This window comes from Ostrinia nubilalis, chromosome Z, assembly GCF_963855985.1.
Source record: "Ostrinia nubilalis chromosome Z, ilOstNubi1.1, whole genome shotgun sequence".
NCBI classification, from domain to species: domain Eukaryota; kingdom Metazoa; phylum Arthropoda; class Insecta; order Lepidoptera; family Crambidae; genus Ostrinia; species Ostrinia nubilalis.
Window position 1 is genome coordinate 604209 of NC_087119.1, and position 19267 is coordinate 623475.

The window sequence follows — 19267 nt, forward strand, 5'->3', positions numbered from 1 at the left end:
ATGAATTGATTTCTTCGTTAAAGAAATTGTTTCAGTAAACTCGACTTTTGAGATGTTCGGAAATTCTGTGGTGACGCAAAGGCCAAAGGCTAGTGGATGAACATGAATATCTGTGTACGTGACACATGAACGCGCAATTAGTTTGCAATTATAAACTGCGATGGTCGTTTGACTCCGGCGAGATAGCACTATCGGCTATAAACACTGCCCCGCTTGAACCGACTCCGAGAACTATGATACGTCCGCTATCAGACCCTGACGTCATTATCAGCGCGTCATTTTCAAATTGAACTATTGTTGGTGAAAAGTACACACGCCTACTCGATAATGTGTTTATGAATGCAAACTATGTATTTGTTGTTACATCATCTCCATTCAATTTTATTGTAATTAAGTGATACAGGATCTACACTATCGCATCCGAATCAGATCTTTGGAACTGATGTAAACCACTTTTAGGAGAACAATTTTATTTTCTCCCTTTGGAAATGATTACTTATAAGTATTTAAGACGAAAACATCATAAGGATGACAAGATGTTAAAAGAAACATTTGCAATCTTTGATAATTCTACTAAGCTATTGACTACTTTAACTAGGTAAATACAAGTCCTATTTACCAAAGTGGCTTGCATGCACCAAGAGCAAGGTCAGTTTCTGCAACAAAAAAGCTTTATTATAAACGCTATTTTAGTTCAACCTCCAAAGACTACCGAAAGAGGTTTGTGTAACAAAAAATAACAGCCTGACACAACGCGTCATTTTCGCGTCAAAACACCAGTCAATTGCCACAATCCTAAACAATGGTTGTAACGTCAAAATAATAAATTCCCTCACAACTGTTGGCGCTACGTTTGGAACAGTAAATAATAGGAAGAAAACAAAATTCCGAGATGGTTCAGCTGAAGCAGGTGTCTTTGCGGCTAAAGTCGATCAAGAATATCCAGAAGATCACCAAAACCATGAAGATGGTGTCAGCTAGCAAGTAATAAATAATTTAGTGTTCACTCAGAATACAGAACAAACCAGAAGGAGTGTTCGATAACATTTCTACGCGGCAACTTGTGTCCAAAATACTTCCCCTCCCGCGCCCCTCTACCCCCTTTAGTGTTACTAGCGCCGTGTGACACCCCCATTTTTGGGGTAAAATTATGTAATTTTTTAAAGAGATGTTAAACAAGTAAAAAATAAGTAAGTGAAATAAGTACACACGGCCAGTGTTAACTATCCATTTCCGTTTTTGCTCTCGCTCTTATCAAATGGTGATTCTTTGCGATAGAACGAGACGACATGACTGGCCATAGGCATAGATAGTACCTACCTACCTATGAATTTAATTTTTACTCCGAAGTAACTAAGTGTAAGATGATTATTTATTTCTATTAAATAGTGTAATATATGTACTATATTTTATGTAGGTATAATATGTTATTTAAAAGTCAATTACAAAAGTCGAATATAAATTTTAGAATGCCAAGTAAAACAAAAAAGAAACTTAAGGTTCTTTATTATGTAAACATATCGACAACAAAACATTTGTTTACGGCGCAGTAGTGCTTTTAGTTTAACTTTTCTTGGAGTGAAAAACAGAATCCAAATCAAAAACATCACCAATACTTAAATTTGATTGCGAGGCAACTCTGGCTGTGTATCCTGAAAAAAAATCAGAGTAAGTATGTAAGCAATAATTAATTACTTAAAATTATTATTAAATATACAAATATTGCTGCTGCTGATCTGTTGATACCAATGCCTTACTTTTGAATAAATGGGAAAGTATGAAATTCACGATAGTAATTTATTATCTCCTCATTATTAGGGAGTAATATTATAAATTAATTCAATATATTGAAATCAAATCAAAATCAAAAATATTTATTCAGTTTAGACCACAAGTGGCACTTATAATTTAATTAATCAGGTTGTCATGTCATGGATGAAATTACACTAAAAACTAATTAAAACAAAAAGGATGGGGAAAATATTCCATTATTCTGTGGTAACGCTAACAAAATTAACGCGTGAATTTTTTATAAGTAGACAAATGTAATTCAATATAAAAAAGTAGGGGAAAATATTCCGTTGACCTGTGGCAACACTTACAAAATACAACCGTGATTTTTTTTGAAAATTATTATTTAATTAAAATGAATTGGAAATGTGCTACTTACGGATAAAACATGATCCCATGCACTTTCTTCGTAATTCCAGTAGCATTCTTACATGTTGGAACGGCACAAGACGGCATAATTTAATTATAAAGTGTCAATCTGACGGATATGTAAACAATGCGCGCGCCGGCCATTGACTGATTGCTTTAAAGTCAAAGTAGTGCGATTTGGAGTACTTTATATGAATACACATTTACGCCCGTTGACGGTTTCTGGTTTGTTCCGTATTCTGAGAGTGTTCAATGGGTATCAGTTAATGTACTACTATGAGGGCTATTAATGTGACAGTATTTATTGCGACAAGTTTGTCCCAGCGAAACTTAACGGCCATATCTTACCAAAACTTCAAACAAAATCATTTCCCCTATCCAACCCCTATCCCGTTGGGGACTACGTTTATTAATAAAGCTGTACTAATTACCTCACTAAGGTTCAATTTCTGTTTAATTCGTCTTATCAGTTACATTTTGGATTTCAAGTTGCTAAATCCACCAATGACATACCATAAATCCACTCTGTGATTTGGCTTAGAAAGTGACTCAAATGTCCGATGATTTCCAGGTTCACAAAAGCCGAGCGAGAGTTGCAAGCTGCGCGGCCGTTCGGCTACGGGCCGCGCAAGTTCTACGAGTCCAGCCAGCTGGTCAAGGGCGCCGTGGACAAGAAGAAGGAGGACAAGGACGCGCCCGCGCCGCCGCCGGAGCCCGAGCCCGACAAGCCGGCCGACAAGGACGCCAAGGCCACCAAGAGGCTCTACATTGCGGTCACTTCAGACAGAGGTACACACAGCGCTGGTCTGGTACCCTTAGGCCCGTTTTCCACCAAGATTGAATCAGATTTAATGAAATTGACAGAATGAATATTCAAAATATTTCACCGCCTTGGTGGAAACCGGTTAACGGGGCCTTAACGTAGAGAGTACTTAGGGTGGTTCCAGCAGGGTAGAATATCACCATTCTCACTCTCGGCTATTGAGGGACAATCAAACATCAGCCCTCACCGGCCCTTGTCAATGAGAGGAGTAGGCCAATTCTTCCATTTCCCTCTACTCTGATATAAAGTACAGAGGGTCTTGTTACTGTAGTGGAAGCTAAATGACCTGACAATGATGATGAGACTATGGAAAAGACTTCACCCTGCAGAAGTACCACGTTTGTTTGTCTGCACCTACCTACTGTCTTTCTCAATACAGACAAAACAATAATCATATTATACAAAATGTATATTTTACCTATTTGGATCGCGCTTTTGTTTCTGTCAAAGTTCCAGCGACCCTGAGTGAACCCAGAGTTGTAGAGAGTCCATGAAACGTCTGATGTAAATTGCAACAGTAATGACAAGTAAAAATAACAAAACGATATTTTATTGATGAATTATTTTCGGACGACGATAGCGGCAACATATGACACCGACCCACTTGCGAGCTTCCAATGTCGCTGGAACCGGGACGAGCGACGATAAGCCTGGGTTATCAGCCTTCTCCCTATCACCGATTTAAAAATATTTGCAAAACACTGATTGCTGATACTACTAATCATTGTTATAGACCTAATTTAGGGAAGATCTCTTGGACGAATTTCTTTAGAAAAGGAAGGCCAAAGGAAGAGCTGGATCTTGCTCACCCACTTTCAGTTTTGTTTGTGTGATTGATAATAATGGACTCAGATAGAACCTTAATTAATCATAAATACTGCTAATTACTTAAGTTAGCGATACATCGACACGGATATATCTTTATAGTCAATGCAATTTCTTGTTAACATTGCTCATTCTAATAAAACAAATAGGCGTATTTTTCTTAAAAGGAAGGGCATGTTACTCGTACCACTCGTACCTATATTACGATGTTTTCCCAGAACTATTATGGAGTGTGGTCATATCACTTTGATATAGAGGTGAATTTAGCAGTCATTTTATTGAGAAGACACCATTGCGGTTTGTTGCTGAAATATCAAGCTAAGGTTTCGTCAGAAGTTTTTGCGCTTTGATATTTACGCACCATTGCGCTATGTGAATAACAACATTGAGGATAATCAAGTGACATATTCATTCGAAAATAATCAGTCACTGCTTAGGGAATACCAAATAAACGGCTTATTTAATTGGGTATTTCTTTTTTTTAAAGAAATTGGTGGTGTCTACTACTTGAATCAATCTGTAAGATGTTTTCGTGATAGCATTGAGAATTTTATTATTTAACCACTTTTTAAACAGTGCAAGTGTATGTAATTATTAATTACATTTACATTGAAGCCATGTCAAGCACTTACGGTGGGCTACATTACCCACAAAACTTATAATAAATTTGTTTAAGCCGAATCATTAACGCCGAATACGTAAAATTAATTAACGTCTTTATTGGTGGACCTGCTGTGTTATTAAAACTTGGCTATTTACTGCATTATCTTTCAGCAATCAGCCCTTATAAGTTCCGCTGTGTCCACGTGCTCCTACCGCCCGCCAGTTTAATGTGTTGTTACTGCAACTAGTATGTCAATCGATACTAATTGGCGCTGGTCAATGACTGAAGTTGACCTTCTGCGCTAGGCCGCTCACAAACAAGGCGCGGGCAGTGGACGAAATAAGAAATTCCTGCAATCATACTGATATAAGGGCCATTCTTATTCTTACGCATTTTTGTGTGAGATGTAAGAATAGCATAATAATATGTTTTTAAAGAAAATCAGTGCACTGTATATTAATTTACTTAGTAAAATACCTCTTTTAACTAGGCCGAATATAATTTTTATCATAAAAGTATTAGAAGAATATTAAAAAAAAATTACAAGTCCAAAATGTCACGGACCGTGTAGTGTGAGATTCCCGGATTTGGACATAAAATATTTTTTTCTGAAGAGATGTCATGTTATTTTGATAAATATTACAGTAATTGTGCAAGATTAATATGTGTTATATCAGACTGTTAAAAACATATATCAATAATAATGACCATTTTTGATTTATAACACCATACGTTGTGTGAGCAGTTTTTGTGTCACAACCACGTGCGCCACTTTAAATATGCGTAACTCGGTAAAAAACTATCTTTGATATTGACATCCCTTCCTAAGTTTTTTTAGAACAGTAACATTGTCATCTTATTATATTTGCAAATGGCTGAACGTAGTGAGTGAGCCGCAAAAAAATATTTCCTATTTATTTGAAAAAAGGGACAACCATAACACGTCCATCCCGTGTACGGTTTTTAAAGGTAGGTATCAATGTCACGCTATTGTTTAAAACATAATTATGTACCTCATGCAGCATAGTTTCAGATAATTGCACAAGATCTGCTAATTCACAGATAGTTTTTTGGATATATCGGACACGTTTCAAATTGTCACGGCCATGGTATTAAAAATGTGTCACCACCGCAAACTATTTAAGTACATGGTCGTGGCATTACAACGCGTGGTTGTGACATTTTATTTTTTTATTTTAATAGTTTTTGTTGTTCTGCTAAATTATTTAGTGTATTGTGCAATTTTTAGGAGTAGCCTTTTAGTAAGTATACTGATTTTTCGCTAGTATGATTTTCTAGATGCCACGAAGGAAAAATGATTGCACTTTCTCATTTCTGCAGTAATATCAAATTTTACTGAGACAGCTCCCGGTAAAGGCCCTGCAGAGGTGGTCGGAGTTGTTTTAAAAGGAATTGCTATTAACCATATGTTTAGTGGTAAAGTGACTATGAAACATGTTTAAGTTATCAAAACCAACTGATAAGTGAATCATACGGAAATCTCATTTGATACTATTACTGTGTTTAAGATTTACTAATTTATTAAGCATATCATATCGAAACCATGTAGGTAGCATATCGGAAGCATGATGAGATAGTGCCATTAATAAAGAGTCGATTTTTTATTATCTAGTAGATATATTAACTACCTGACGGTACTTTTGATCTCAATTTTTATTAAATTTTTAGATGTTCAGAAAAAAGTACATATTACCAAATAGGTAACACCTTTGTTGATGAAACGAATTTGGTGTATTGTATTGTTAATCAATTTAAACTATGATGATATAAATTTAACAACATAAATATAAATATTTACAGTAAAAATGTAAAACTGTCACATCCGTGTCATGCAGTGTCACAGCCGTGTTTACGTAGGCTATTTTGTTTCCTTTCCGAGGGCTTTAAGGTTGTCCATATACATCAAAAGTATGCTTTTGGTTTATAATTTCGATACACATCGCAAAAAGTTGAAAAAAAAAATCTTTAATTAAAAAAAAAAATTGGCACAAATTTAAGAATGGCCCATAAATCAAGCCTTAACATTATTTCCTCTTTCCGCAGAACATAATATCTACTCGTAATAAAGTCGATATACTTAGTAGTTTTCACACTACTTATTCTTACTCAGCACAACAAGTAAGTGATTCAACCCTGCTTTACTCGTATGTGTGTCTTATATTGTTAAACTGTGCTTTGTTTGCAAGCTCCTCATTATGGATGACGTTTTGGACTAGCCATAACATAAATTACACGAATGTGACAAAATGCTATGTAGGCAAAAATCAGCTATCGACTGATATTAATTACTAGCACCCGCTGATACTTTAGTCAATAGAGCATGACGTTGTTCGTTTACGGTTAGCTTTACAAGACCAGTAAGACCTGCAGAAAACGAAAGATAAAATTTCATTCACAACGACACCTTGTAGGTTTTTCTGCTTATCACAGAGTTCGTTTTTGCTGGAGCATTAGGTTTAAAGAACATTTATTTTTCATTAACAACCTTACAGTCATGAGAAATTAACAAATTGTCCAATAGCCAAATACAAGCAGTGTACTTTCGCGGGAATCTTCTTACTTAAACATACTTACTTAAACTTTGTTGTACTGTATCATACGTAATTACACTTTCTTTAATCCTGCAACATTCAGGTTATTCGAGCTGAATTTTAAGTAAAGATTAGGTACATTGGATACTATGTAATGCTCTGTCATCGGGTTCGACAGTTTTTGCGTGTGTTGCGCAATGGCGGCGACCCAAAGGTCACGATAAAGATACAGCAAGCAGAGCGTTTTTGCTGTCTAACGCTTTTTATCGCGAAACCATTGGAGAGGCACGTTCTCGTATTGATGATAAGGTTTCGCATGGATGTTTTTGATAGCATGTAAGTGATTTATTGCTTACCTCATAACTTTGGATCAAACTAACTTTCAACCAGGAAAAAATTGGCGGTCAAGCTGTAGATCCTGGCTACACAGGAGTTGCAGCGGTGGGAACGAGAGGTGGGAATAGTCCCGTTTGGATCAAACTAAAGAGTATCGTGTAGAAATTCATTTGCAGACAAAACTTGTATGTCTTTAGGATCTCAGGCACACTGTTCGGTACTTGTTTGCTACGCTCTGCGAAGAAAACTTGATACCTACGGACAGATAGTAAAGGAGGCATATTTTCAGGGCTCTGCGGCGGCGTGCACAGCGGCGTGTCGCGGCGGATCCGGCGGGAGATGGCGGCGCGCCGGGCCGAGGGCCCCACCAGCAAGCTGGTCTGCATCGGCGACAAGTCGCGCACCATGCTGCGCCGCCAGTTCTCTGACAACATGCTCATCAGTGTCAAGGATGTTAGTGGCCCTAGTTGACCCCTGTATCTTATTGAATGGGTAGTTCTAGTTTTCACAGTAGAGAGTGAATTTATTTGAGTGCCATTTACAACAGACTATCGTGAAGAAAGCTGTTGACATAGCCATCACAGAAGTGATGATCTTCTTGGTGATTAAAAACCAAGAATATTCTCCACCATCCTGCTGCGTGTGAAATAACAAACAGTTTAAAGTTCGAAAAGTAAGACTCGTTACAGAAGAGCACTTATGAATTCAACAAATAGTATTTTGCTGGCGTAAGTTAAATAGGAGAACGATTTAATTATACTACGATTAAAGCTATCATTCCTGATTATGAAAAGGCTGATGTGTCGATTATAATGATTTAATAAAGGGTAGTTGTCGCAACATCTGTGGTATGATTTGATATTTCATAAATAATAGACATGGAACAACGCTTGCAATAATGTGCAAAAAATTATTTTTAAAATCATGGTTCAGTTCGCTAAACATTCCGTCGGTCGACGTAACTGTCGTAACTTTTTCTTCCCTGTTGAATGATATTGATGTGGCAGGTTTCAACAAAATGGCAACATGCCAAACAACTCGCGAAACCATCAATTTATTGCGGTAAACATTCGATGAGCTGATCATTTCACGTAATGGATCTTTGAATTTGTCTCTTCGATCGTGTGATCTCACACATATGGATTACTTTCTTTGGGATTACTTTATGTAGAGTCACACGTTTACGTAAATACGGCCTCAGTTGCTAAAAAAGTGGTTGAAAATTGGACATCCGACATAAGATTTTATGACCGTTTCAACAGACATAATGTCCTACTCATGATTCCATTCATACTCCTCTTCTCTTCAATGTTCCCTTATCTACAATAACTGACCTCCTCTCGGCGGGCAGATCGGGCGCATAGCGCCGGTGTTCGCGGACGCGGCGACCATCGCGGCCGCCATCGCCGAGGCCGGCTACACCTACGACATCGGCGAGATCTACTACAACAAGTACTTCAGCCCCGTCAAGTACGAGCTCTCCGTCATACCCGTCTTCAACAAGGAAAAGATTGAGGTGAGGACCTGCCTGCCCTTACCACGTTTTTCTGATTTCGTAAGTAAGATGGACAATACAAATGACGAAAATATTTAAAAAAAACAATTGCAACGGAATGGGCCTGTACGTACACACATTTGCTTTGAACTCTACCGACTTATATACGGTCTTATGGTCACAAAACAATGAAGAGTGCATAAATCCTTCAAAGGGCACACTTTTATTATTATTACTTGATTTCGACATGCATCGTTGGTTAGAGAGAAATGCATGATGTCGGCAAAAAGAGTCGCTTTGTTCATTATGGCCACAAAACAAGTGGAAGCTGAACCTGTTACCGTTATTTTTGCATCAAACTCGATATTTTACGCTAGACTTCTGAAAAAAGCTGCAATGGAGGATCGAAAGGTGTCATAAGTAATTCCGTTATAAATATTGCTCTTATGTTCCCGGTCTGGACACCGAAACGCAACTGAAGTACATGAACTTTATTCATAGTTACGTTTACAAACGCGAACCACTTTGATGTTTAGTAGTTGTGCCCCGATGTTGTGACAGGTGGCGCCCAACATGAACGCCTTCGACGACGTGGACGCCGACCAGCTGGAGTGCTATGCGGAGTGGACCGTGGCCGCGCTGCTCTACTACGCCATGAAGGTAACTGCACTCAGTGCGGAACGATTTATTTGCTTACACTTCGTAGCTGCTATGGTATGAATAACAAAACAAAATTAAGTCCATTTTTATCGTATCTAACACCTTCGATCAGCAAAAGCAATAATTTATTACGTCTCGCGAAATAACAGCGCACTTGAGAAGTGAGAGTAAGAAACAACCTGTGAGTTGACTTTAATTAACTCACTTCTGAAGTGCGTACTTATTTCCCGAAACTATTTTTTTGCGCTGTCTACTTAGATATTCTAGTTGGTATTGTTGATCAAAGATCTACACATTTTAAGGCTTTTACACTTTTTAAGTTGTTAAGTAGGTAACTAAATTTTAACTTAACTTTAAGTTATTCAATTGGATGTAAACACAAGTTAAAAGTTAATTGTTACATGCAATTAATAACTTAAAATTAAGTTAAATGTAGTTGTCTACATAACAACTTGATACCACGTGTAAATCAGCCTTTACTTACCAATCATGAGTAACTTCTTATACTGAACAACACCCTTTCCTTGCAAAGGTACTTAAATACTTCAGTTCACACATAGCAAGCTTTACAAAGTTACTACAACTAGCTCAATACTAATGTTCGCCAATGCAGCGCACACAGGCCGCGCGCGGCCGCTGTCGGGACCGTCTGCTCGCCGTCTGACGACCGGCTTTCAGCTCAGTTTCAGACTTTTCCGCTAGATGGCGATACACACTACCCTTAAGTCGCGGTGTCCAGATTTTTTTCCCCATATTGACCTCTCCGCCCTTCCAGATTGAAGTATTTTATAATATAACAATTATTGTATATTTTTGGAGGCCCTATGGTACTTGATCTCGCCATTGGGGTCTAAGAAAACTGGAAAAAAACTCATGATGTGCTAAAGGTTGTTGACGGCCGTTTGGTGCAGTGGTTCAGAACGGACTACTATGCCGAGAGGTCCCAGGTTCGATTTACGACCGGCCGGGCAGAAATTGAATGATGTATGTTTATGTAGTATATCCGTCAAGCTAGCACCAAGCATAATATAAGGCGTAGTCACACGTTACATATACCTACCTACCGTAGCACTTTGACAACGTGTGACTGCGGTTTTCCAAACATGAAAATTACTATGCAACTACATTAGCAACCTTGTTCAGTTCAGTATTCTGAAAATCTTGTTTAATACTTTTTCAGCGTCGTTTTTTGTCGTAGTTGGGTTTAAATTTTTAAAAAAGTCGGTTTTTTTTTCAGTAGGATTTTTCTAGATAAGATCAAGAAATATAAATCCCAAGAAATGGGATTAAATAAAGGAATAACTCCAAAAAAGTATATTGGAAATTCATGCTCTTATAATAAAAAGTACCAAGTTAAACTTAATTAAATTTTTATGCGATTTGTATTTGGGCCCTTTGGTATTTCCCACAGGTATTTCCTATCGACTTCGAAAAAGAATCCCTCAAATAGGACTAGAAATCTTTAAGTAAAATTGGTGTATGTACAGATTATAAAGATTTCTGGACGACATAATTGTCACGAATTACGACGATGACGAAAAGTTACTTAGACTAAAAATGCTCATAAAATAAAATTACTCAATCAAATTAAATTAAACGTTTATGGTACCATTATGGCAACTACATAGTTAGTATTTCGCATCGATCAAAAATAATTTCGTAAATCAGAAATCTCGGCGTAATCGGATCGGTGTGCAAAGTGTGCATACATAAAAAAAAAATAACAACCGAATTGAGAACCTCCTTTTGTTGAAGTCGGTTAAAAAGTGGATTACTAAGAAACACGTCTTGAAGGAACGTAGGGACTTTATAGAGAATGGAATCTATGGTTCTCAGCTTAGAATATAGAACAAACCAGAAACCGTCAACGCGCTTGTGTGTGTGACCTTATAAATCACTCGGAATCGCAGTGATTTGGTTTTGGAGCAAATAGTCAATGGCCGACGCGCGCATTGTTTACATAACTGTCAGATTGACACTTTATAATTAAATTATGCCGTCTTGTGCCGTTACAACATGTAAGATTACGAAGAAAGTGCATGGGATCATGTTTTATCCATAAGTAGCACATTTCCAATTCATTTTAATTAAATAATAATTTTCAAGAAAAATCACGTTTGTATTTTGTAAGTGTTGCCACAGGTCAACGGAATATTTTACCCTACTTTTTTATATTGAATTACATTTGTCTATAAAAAATTCACGCGTTCATTTTGTTAGCGTTACCACAGAATAATTCAATATTTTCCCCATCCTTTTTGTTTTAATTAGTTTTTAGTGTAATTTCATCCATGACAACCTGATTAATTAAATTATAAGCCACTTGTGGTCTAAACTGAATAAATATTTTTGATTTTGATTTGATTTTAATATATTGAATTAATTTATAAATACATCTACACTTAGTTACATCGGAGTAAAAATTAAATTCATAGGTAGGTAGATACTATCTATGGCTATGGCCAGTCATGTCGTCTCGTTCTATCGCAAAGAATCACCATTTGATGAGAGCGAGAGCAAAACCGAAAATGGATAGTTAACTCTGTGGCCGTGTGTACTTATTTCACTTACTTATTGTTTACTTGTTTAACATCTCTATAAAAAATTACAAAATTTTTACCCCAAAAATGGGGGTGTCACACGGCGCTGGTAACACTAAAGGGGGTAGAGGGGCGCGGGAGAGGAAGTATTTTAGAAATGTTATCGAACACTCCTTCTGGTTTGTTCTATATTCTAAGGTTCTCAGTTGGAATTTTCAATACAGTGTTTTATAAATCGTGTACTTAGGGTCTTCCACAAATTGAGTAATCCTTATTTTGTGGGCAGGAGAGCGCAGCGTCGGAGCAGTCTGCGCGGATGGCGGCCATGGACAACGCCACCAAGAACGCGGCCGAGATGATCCGCAAGCTGACGCTGCTGTTCAACCGCACGCGGCAGGCCGTCATCACGCGCGAGCTCATCGAGATCATCTCGGGCGCCGCGGCGCTCAAGTAGCTGCAGCCGGTCTGCTGCTAGCATAGCTCATCGACTATCCCTTAAATCTCACCACTGAACTCTTCAATAAATATTCCCACAATGTGGCTGAATGGTTCGTTCAATGTTGATGCCCAATTAAGCAAAAATGCCACAACAACTTATCGTATCGCTATGCCAGCTGATTTTACAAGACAGCATTAAAGTCTTCCGCATTATTTAAAAACTCCAGTGAACTTTGAGTTGTATCAAAAGTGGTGAGACTAGGGGATGTACGAGCGCTGACAAGCAAGCCACGTGCTCTGCCGGGTGTCACCTGAACCACGATAAGCCACCCAGCCTAGCTCCTGCGCGAATATTTATATATTATCTTATATTTGTAAGTATTTATACACGGCAGCTACAATCGTGCAGTTCACCAATATTTATTGTCCGATGTTTGACTGGTAGCGCGTTTGTTCTGTTTTGGTAAATGAATATAAACGTTTAGTTTAATTTAGTTCTTTTACTTATACAAAATTCAAAAGGTCTTAAAGTATTTATTTTAGGAACTGCTCACCCATACAATCATATTCATATCTGCTTCTTGGGAATAAATAAAATAGAATATCATTTAGAGTTAAGACAATTGAACGATACTTGAATCGTTCTGATTTATATAAATAAGCTTATAAAAGCCCTAGTCGTAACAAACCCTGAAAAACAAAAATGCGGAATGTGCTGCCTGAAAATACTAACATTTTACGTAAGAAACACAAACAGCAATTCCTTAAACTGGTAGGTACTAACCATTATTCATTATCTATTTCATTCTTACACAGACGTTTTGTTGAGATTCTAACGTAGAGTCAGTTAATAAACCTTGACTCGGTAAAACAGCAAATACCTTCAGGGATTTTGTTACTTAATTTGTAAGCGTTAACATCTAGCCTCTGTGCCGTCGCATGACATATTTAGCAGGCGCTCGTGGCGACGGGTGTTGGCTACGCTTTGCGAGATGATGCGTCGTGCTAGTGGTCCTGCAGGTGCTGGTCGTAGGCCGCCTGGTCCAGCAGCTGCCGCAGCTCCTCGGGCTTGGACAGCTTCACGCGGAACAGCCAACCTTCTTCGTAGCACGATTTGTTTATGAGAGAGGGCGTTGACTCGACGTTGTCGTTCTTTTCTGTCACCTGTAAGATTCAGATATCATAGAATCATCATCATAGAATCAGATACCTACGGACTTCCTACTATGTTACATTGTTAGATGTGTAAGTAGGATAGGACCAGTGTCTAAACAAATTTTTACTTTTCATGAGCTTTCTCTCGATAACAATCTCGCTCTTTCTTCATATTGCATTAATTTTGGTCAACACTCAGATTGAGGTTACATTTGCTCGGAAAGACAGACACGAAGTTCCTGTATTCAGGTTTGGCCAATAAAACTGTTGTGGTTCTGAAATTTGCAGTTGTTTTTGTCCCTATCAGTCGGAATATGCAAGGGCCGCTTGGAAGGATGTTTTTTTAATAATATTATTAGCAATTTGTATTGCCCAAATTACTAATAGTCCCATTAGCCCCTCGTGTTAAGCTAAATAAGCTTGTGTTACGAGTGGGCTCACCTCAATAGTGGAGCGGCGATGGGATTCGAACCCGCGTTCCTCGGATCTCGAGTCGGCCAGTCCGACCCCTTCACCGTTGGCTATCGTGGCTGGGCGAGGATGCTTACCACTCCAGACACGGGCGTGTAGACCTCGCTAGCCGCCTTGACGCTCTCGAGCGCGCCGCACTCGTCGCCCGCCGCCACCTCCCGCCCGACCTCTGGGAGCTGGGCGAACACCACCTCTCCCAGCGCATCCTGAAGATCACAGCAGGGGAAATGAGATAAGGGTAGCAACTGCCTGATGGAAACATGAGGAAGTTGGGCCTGCCCATCGACTACAATTATCCGCGGATTGAATGGCGCCGCGCCGAAGCAAGAAGATGATTTGGTCGTGATTCTTCTTGTTCTTTATGCCTTGGGAATATCTGTCTTGACTTCTACATGTACACGAACGTTAACTCGCGTAAGTAGGTATTATATCGAACAGTCTGTGTCGCAGAATGGAAACCAATTAAAATGTTGTAATGGTTAATTTAATAAACAAAGTATATTCACCTGCGCGTAGCTGGATATGCCGACAGTGCCAATGTTGTCTGAGACCGAGACCCACTCGTGTTTCTTCGTATAGTACCGCGCTGAAAACAACATATTGAAATATTAATCAAGATTACAAACACATATTGAACAACAAAATTAATCACAAAGAAAATCATAATGGTAAGTTTATAAAGAATGAAGAACTTCGTACATCATTCGCTAAGCACAGAAGATAATGTCAAAGAAATAGAAAAAGCGTGCATGTTTGTTTATTGCAGCTACGATAGATTGTATTTCACAAATGAGTAATTTCTACTCCAACTCGCATTAGCTAGTGCGTCAGACTTTACTCTGAAGTCAACTATCATGCCATTTTGATAACAATATACTTAAAATAAGAAGTCGTTGTAATAAATAAAATACAACTAAATATTTTATCGTTCGGAAACATCTCAATCATCAAGCCGATTTAATTGCGCAAATGCAGGCATCCATATCTAGCTTAATGAAAAATAAGACAATACTTTACCTTTGTTTTCCGTGCTGTAGAGAGCCCTGCTGCAGTAGTGTGCGCGCGCGCAGCGGCCGGCGCGGGAAACGCTTCGTACGAGACCGGTTAGAACCATCTTCGCTTATAACTTTTCTTTTCTGAAACGACATACCTTAATAATAAAATAAAGTTTAATAACATATTGGAAGAGGAGTTGAAACATTTCCATTTCTTGTGGCACCGAAAACTAAATAGAACATGAGAAATAAAAGACAGAGCGTTTCATGAAAATAATTCTGAATTGATTGCGTTCTATTTTAAACTTTTTAAACTTTCATGGTCACTAACATAATAATGGTCACGAAATACTACTACTACTACTCCCAAGCCGCTTTCGGCTACGGTAACTGCGACAAAATTCTTTATTCCGCAATAAGAGGGCTACGCTGGGCTGCCCTATCATGTGCCCTCACGTGTTAGGTCACGAAATAGTGAGTTGGTGAACGGTGGTACGGGAGACAATCGTAATAAAAGACTGCGAAAGAAGGTAGACCGATATGTCTGCCCATAACATCTCACCCGCAAGTTTCCTCAGTTAACTATTCCGTGACCATGGCGCTTGCAACAGTGCTGAAATATCGGAAACTCAAAATTAAGGTACATGGCAGCAATCCCGTCAATAATAATTATTATGATTGCATTATATTAAGGAGTTTATCGTTTTTAATAACTCATTATTAGTTCAGTATTAGGTCCATGCTATGAAGCCAAATAAGTAAGTTCTGCTACACTATGAGAGTCGCAAGCACGAAGTTGCAGTTGGATAGGTCATAACCTGTGGTTCTTTACTACGCAACAATTTTACTGTTGGCGTGATACCAGTATCTCCTTGACCCGTTGTTATTCACAAAAAAAATTACATACTATTGGGTGCACGCTGTTGTTCACTAGAGCCACTAGTGAATCACGCGGCGCATCGCTGAGCCGCCCTGCAGCTAGCTCTAGCACCAAGATAAACTCAAGTGGTATTCTAGACCTAGACAGCAGTGGGCATTTCATAAACTTTACATACTTACCATGTTTAAAATGATGAAGACGTAGGCACAAAATTATCAAATAGCGCTGAACTCATCACTGATCATATCGTAGGTGTTCCTCTCAATTTTGAACTTAATAACGATATCCGAGTTCATTGTTGATAACGCTATGTTTACTTAAAGTTTTATCTTGTATCGTTGTTACTACTCGGGGTCTTAAGAAATACTTAAACATTTTGCTATCCGACTAGTGCCGACATTGGTATTTAATAGTGGACGATCTCAATGAGGATGACCACGTGTCAACAAATGTTTTACGTTTTCAGGGTTTAATTGCACACTTTACAGGGTTGATTTGACGTACCGACCAATTTTTAAGAATAATTATTCGAAGATTTGATTAAGTACAGCAGCTTTTATTTAATAAAAAAAAAATACAAACCGTCAAAAACTTTGAAATGTTACGATTTGCAATTTACCTGCACAATTAACAACATAGAGTTAGATTCTCTAAGATTATTAACTTATCAAGAACGCAAACAAAATATAGACTAATCTTAAAGTTTAAAATATTATTAATTTGGCTCTTTTTATTTCAGTACCTAAGCATTTTAAAAAAAGAAGAGAAAAAGGAATGGAAGTAATCGCTATCAATAATTTCGCATTTAATAATAATACAGCTTAGCTAGTAAGTCCAGAACCTCGCATTAACGCCTAAAATAGTTGTCAGACCATAAGACATTAATTTCTTACTATTGTCATACACGGCTTGTTTTCTATTTAGATATTGTAGTAAGATATTCTGTAGTTTATTAAAAATATAATTTTAAATACCTGTCACACCGTAGGGAGCGTCTCACTAAAGCTGGGGACCGCAAACGGCGAACGCAGCGAGACTTCGGCGCGAAATGACGACGAAGTGCGCGCGCGCCGCTCTCGTCGCTATCAATATTCGGTATCGGCGTGTTAACTAATAGACACTTGGCTAATGAGAAAACAATAAACTAATCATCTATTATTATAATTAAGGAAATTAAAGTATGCTAATTAGTGCTGATTTCTATTAGCGCCATACTTACAGAAGCTAACGTGCTCAATCTTTAAACTAATTTATTTCTTTGTCCTATTATCAAAAAGTCATAAATCTAAAAAATATAAATCAAAGTTTTGAAACTCAAACTGGAATCACTTGTTGACACCAAATAAAATCAATAAATAAATCATTTCAATTTTAAAATAACTTCTCGAATTTTATGATGAAACAAATAGAATAACAAGCGTTATTTACATAAACAACAAAGTTAAAGAACGGCGCACGTCGAGGCGAGTCGAAGGCGACTCGTTATCGCAGCATTGTAATCGTGACGATAACGACTGTCCGCTGGGGGTCGACTGACGTAACTCGCTGCTGGGGTAACCACGACATTGTCAAGTAGTCAACGTGGTCTACGGTCCCCCCCGGCCTACTAATATTGGCTTGACTTTTATTGCATCAGCCATGCCAAACCATGAATTTCTTACCTATTTCATAGACACTTCCTTTCCTTTTAAACACAATCCAGCAATGCTACTTCCTCCTCGTCTACCTTTTCCAGCTCATGGTTTGGACTATTGTTTACGAGTATAATCAGCACAAATACATATAATATTAACTGTTTGCTCGCCTGTGGAAATGATGGTCCTCTATCTCGAGAATCGAGTTTCCAACCGATACATGGACATTCAACATGCCATGCTCATCCGAAGGCCTACACGTTAGGAAACTCATCAAGGTCTGGTAGGTATAGTGCCGAGGTCTCCCAGCGATTCTACTATCACGACCACAATATTGAACAAGCCGAAGGTAAGTAATGTGCTCACCGTTAATGTTTATGCCGAAATCTTTTAATATTCCAGGACTTTGAAAGCTTCTTCCAATTCGGTGGTGAATGGTTTCGGATTATAGAGAAATTGCCCTTGTTTTTTTAATGCACAACGAGGAAGCTCTTGGCCTGTATCTCACCTGATGGTAAGTGATGATCAGGCCGAAGGTGGAAGCGAGCTTCACCTGGAATCCTCAACCACGGAAGAACTGGCTATCTTACCTCTAACTGCCGAAACACAACAATGCTGTTAACATTGTTGTTATGGCGACAGACTTAGGTAAGATTGGTGGGTGGCTAGCCAGGCGGACTTAGAACAAGCCCTACCACCAACCAAACCGAACAGAAAACTGCCCCCACTGGGAATCGAACCCGGGACCTCTGCGTCTGAAGCAGGTGGTCTTACCATTAGACCACAGAGGCGGTTATTGTGATGTTCTAAAACGTATAAAGAACTCAAAGTTACACAGCCTGACAGTAGCGCGACGGATTAAGTAATAGCAAGTTGCAAGTGGTAATGGGCAGGGTACATAGTACGCAGGCGGACGATGGGGCAGCAAGGTTCTGGATTGGAGGCCACGTACCGGAAAGTGCAACGTGGGATGTTCACCTACATGGTGGACTGACGACCGGCAGGAAAGCGCTGAATTGCAGGTCAATGCCAACCGGTCAATATGAAAATCATTAGGGAGGTCTCTATCCTCGTGGTTGATATGATGATGTCGTCATCATGTGATATGATGATGCAGATGGATTGTGGCTACGATTTAACATTGTCTAATGGATCCATAATTATGCTGTTTCGACTTATTTTATATTCCGTAACTTCAAGTCATAAATTGTGAGCTGCATCATCAAGAAGCACTGTCTATTATTAACTAAACATAGTCATCTGATTGTCCGTTATTTACTGAATTACATAGTCACCTTGTTTATTTATCAGCCGCAAAATGATAATGTCAACGTTAGAGTTCCACTAGTACCTAGACCTACGAGGGCGGTTTGATAAGTCCGTGACTTTTTGAATAAAATATTTTTTTTTGCGGCAAATAAACATTTTATTTTTCGACATAATCACCTTTTAGCTCGATACATTTAGTCCAGCGTTTTTCTAATTTTTTTATTCCCTCCAAATAATAGGTTTTCTCAAGGCTCTCAAAATACGCGTTTGTTTCGGTAATGACTTCTTCATTAGACTCAAATCTCTTCCCACCCAGCCATTTTTAGGTTTGGAAACAGAAAATAGTCGCAGGGGGCTAAATCTGGAGAATATGCTGGATGGGGTGGCAGTTCGTATCTCAATTCGTGGATTTTGGCCATCGTGAATAAAC

General features: G+C 38.5%; 2 protein-coding genes and 1 long non-coding RNA gene across 3 annotated transcripts; 1 reads left to right on the forward strand and 2 right to left on the reverse strand.

The window, feature by feature from the left end:
• Window positions 1-785: 785 nt before the first annotated feature.
• Window positions 786-12923, forward strand: LOC135087249 (ATP synthase subunit gamma, mitochondrial-like). Its single transcript, XM_063982085.1, has 6 exons — window positions 786-984; window positions 2732-2949; window positions 7590-7753; window positions 8652-8816; window positions 9357-9455; window positions 12282-12923. Exons 1-6 carry the CDS (start codon window positions 893-895, stop codon window positions 12447-12449), a joined length of 906 nt encoding a protein of 301 aa, XP_063838155.1. The 5' UTR covers window positions 786-892; the 3' UTR covers window positions 12450-12923.
• Window positions 1490-2401, reverse strand: LOC135086630 (uncharacterized). Its single transcript, XR_010260548.1, has 2 exons — window positions 2171-2401; window positions 1490-1652 (listed from the first exon to the last, which is right to left on the reverse strand). It is a non-coding gene; the product is annotated as an uncharacterized LOC135086630 (long non-coding RNA).
• A 28-nt stretch (window positions 12924-12951) lies between the features above and the next one.
• Window positions 12952-17006, reverse strand: LOC135087247 (glycine cleavage system H protein-like). The gene is made up of 5 exons (XM_063982084.1): window positions 16909-17006; window positions 15077-15195; window positions 14566-14645; window positions 14137-14265; window positions 12952-13597 (listed from the first exon to the last, which is right to left on the reverse strand). The coding sequence occupies exons 2-5, from the start codon at window positions 15171-15173 to the stop codon at window positions 13439-13441; spliced, it is 465 nt and encodes a 154-aa protein (XP_063838154.1). The 5' UTR covers window positions 15174-15195; window positions 16909-17006; the 3' UTR covers window positions 12952-13438.
• Window positions 17007-19267: the final 2261 nt, after the last annotated feature.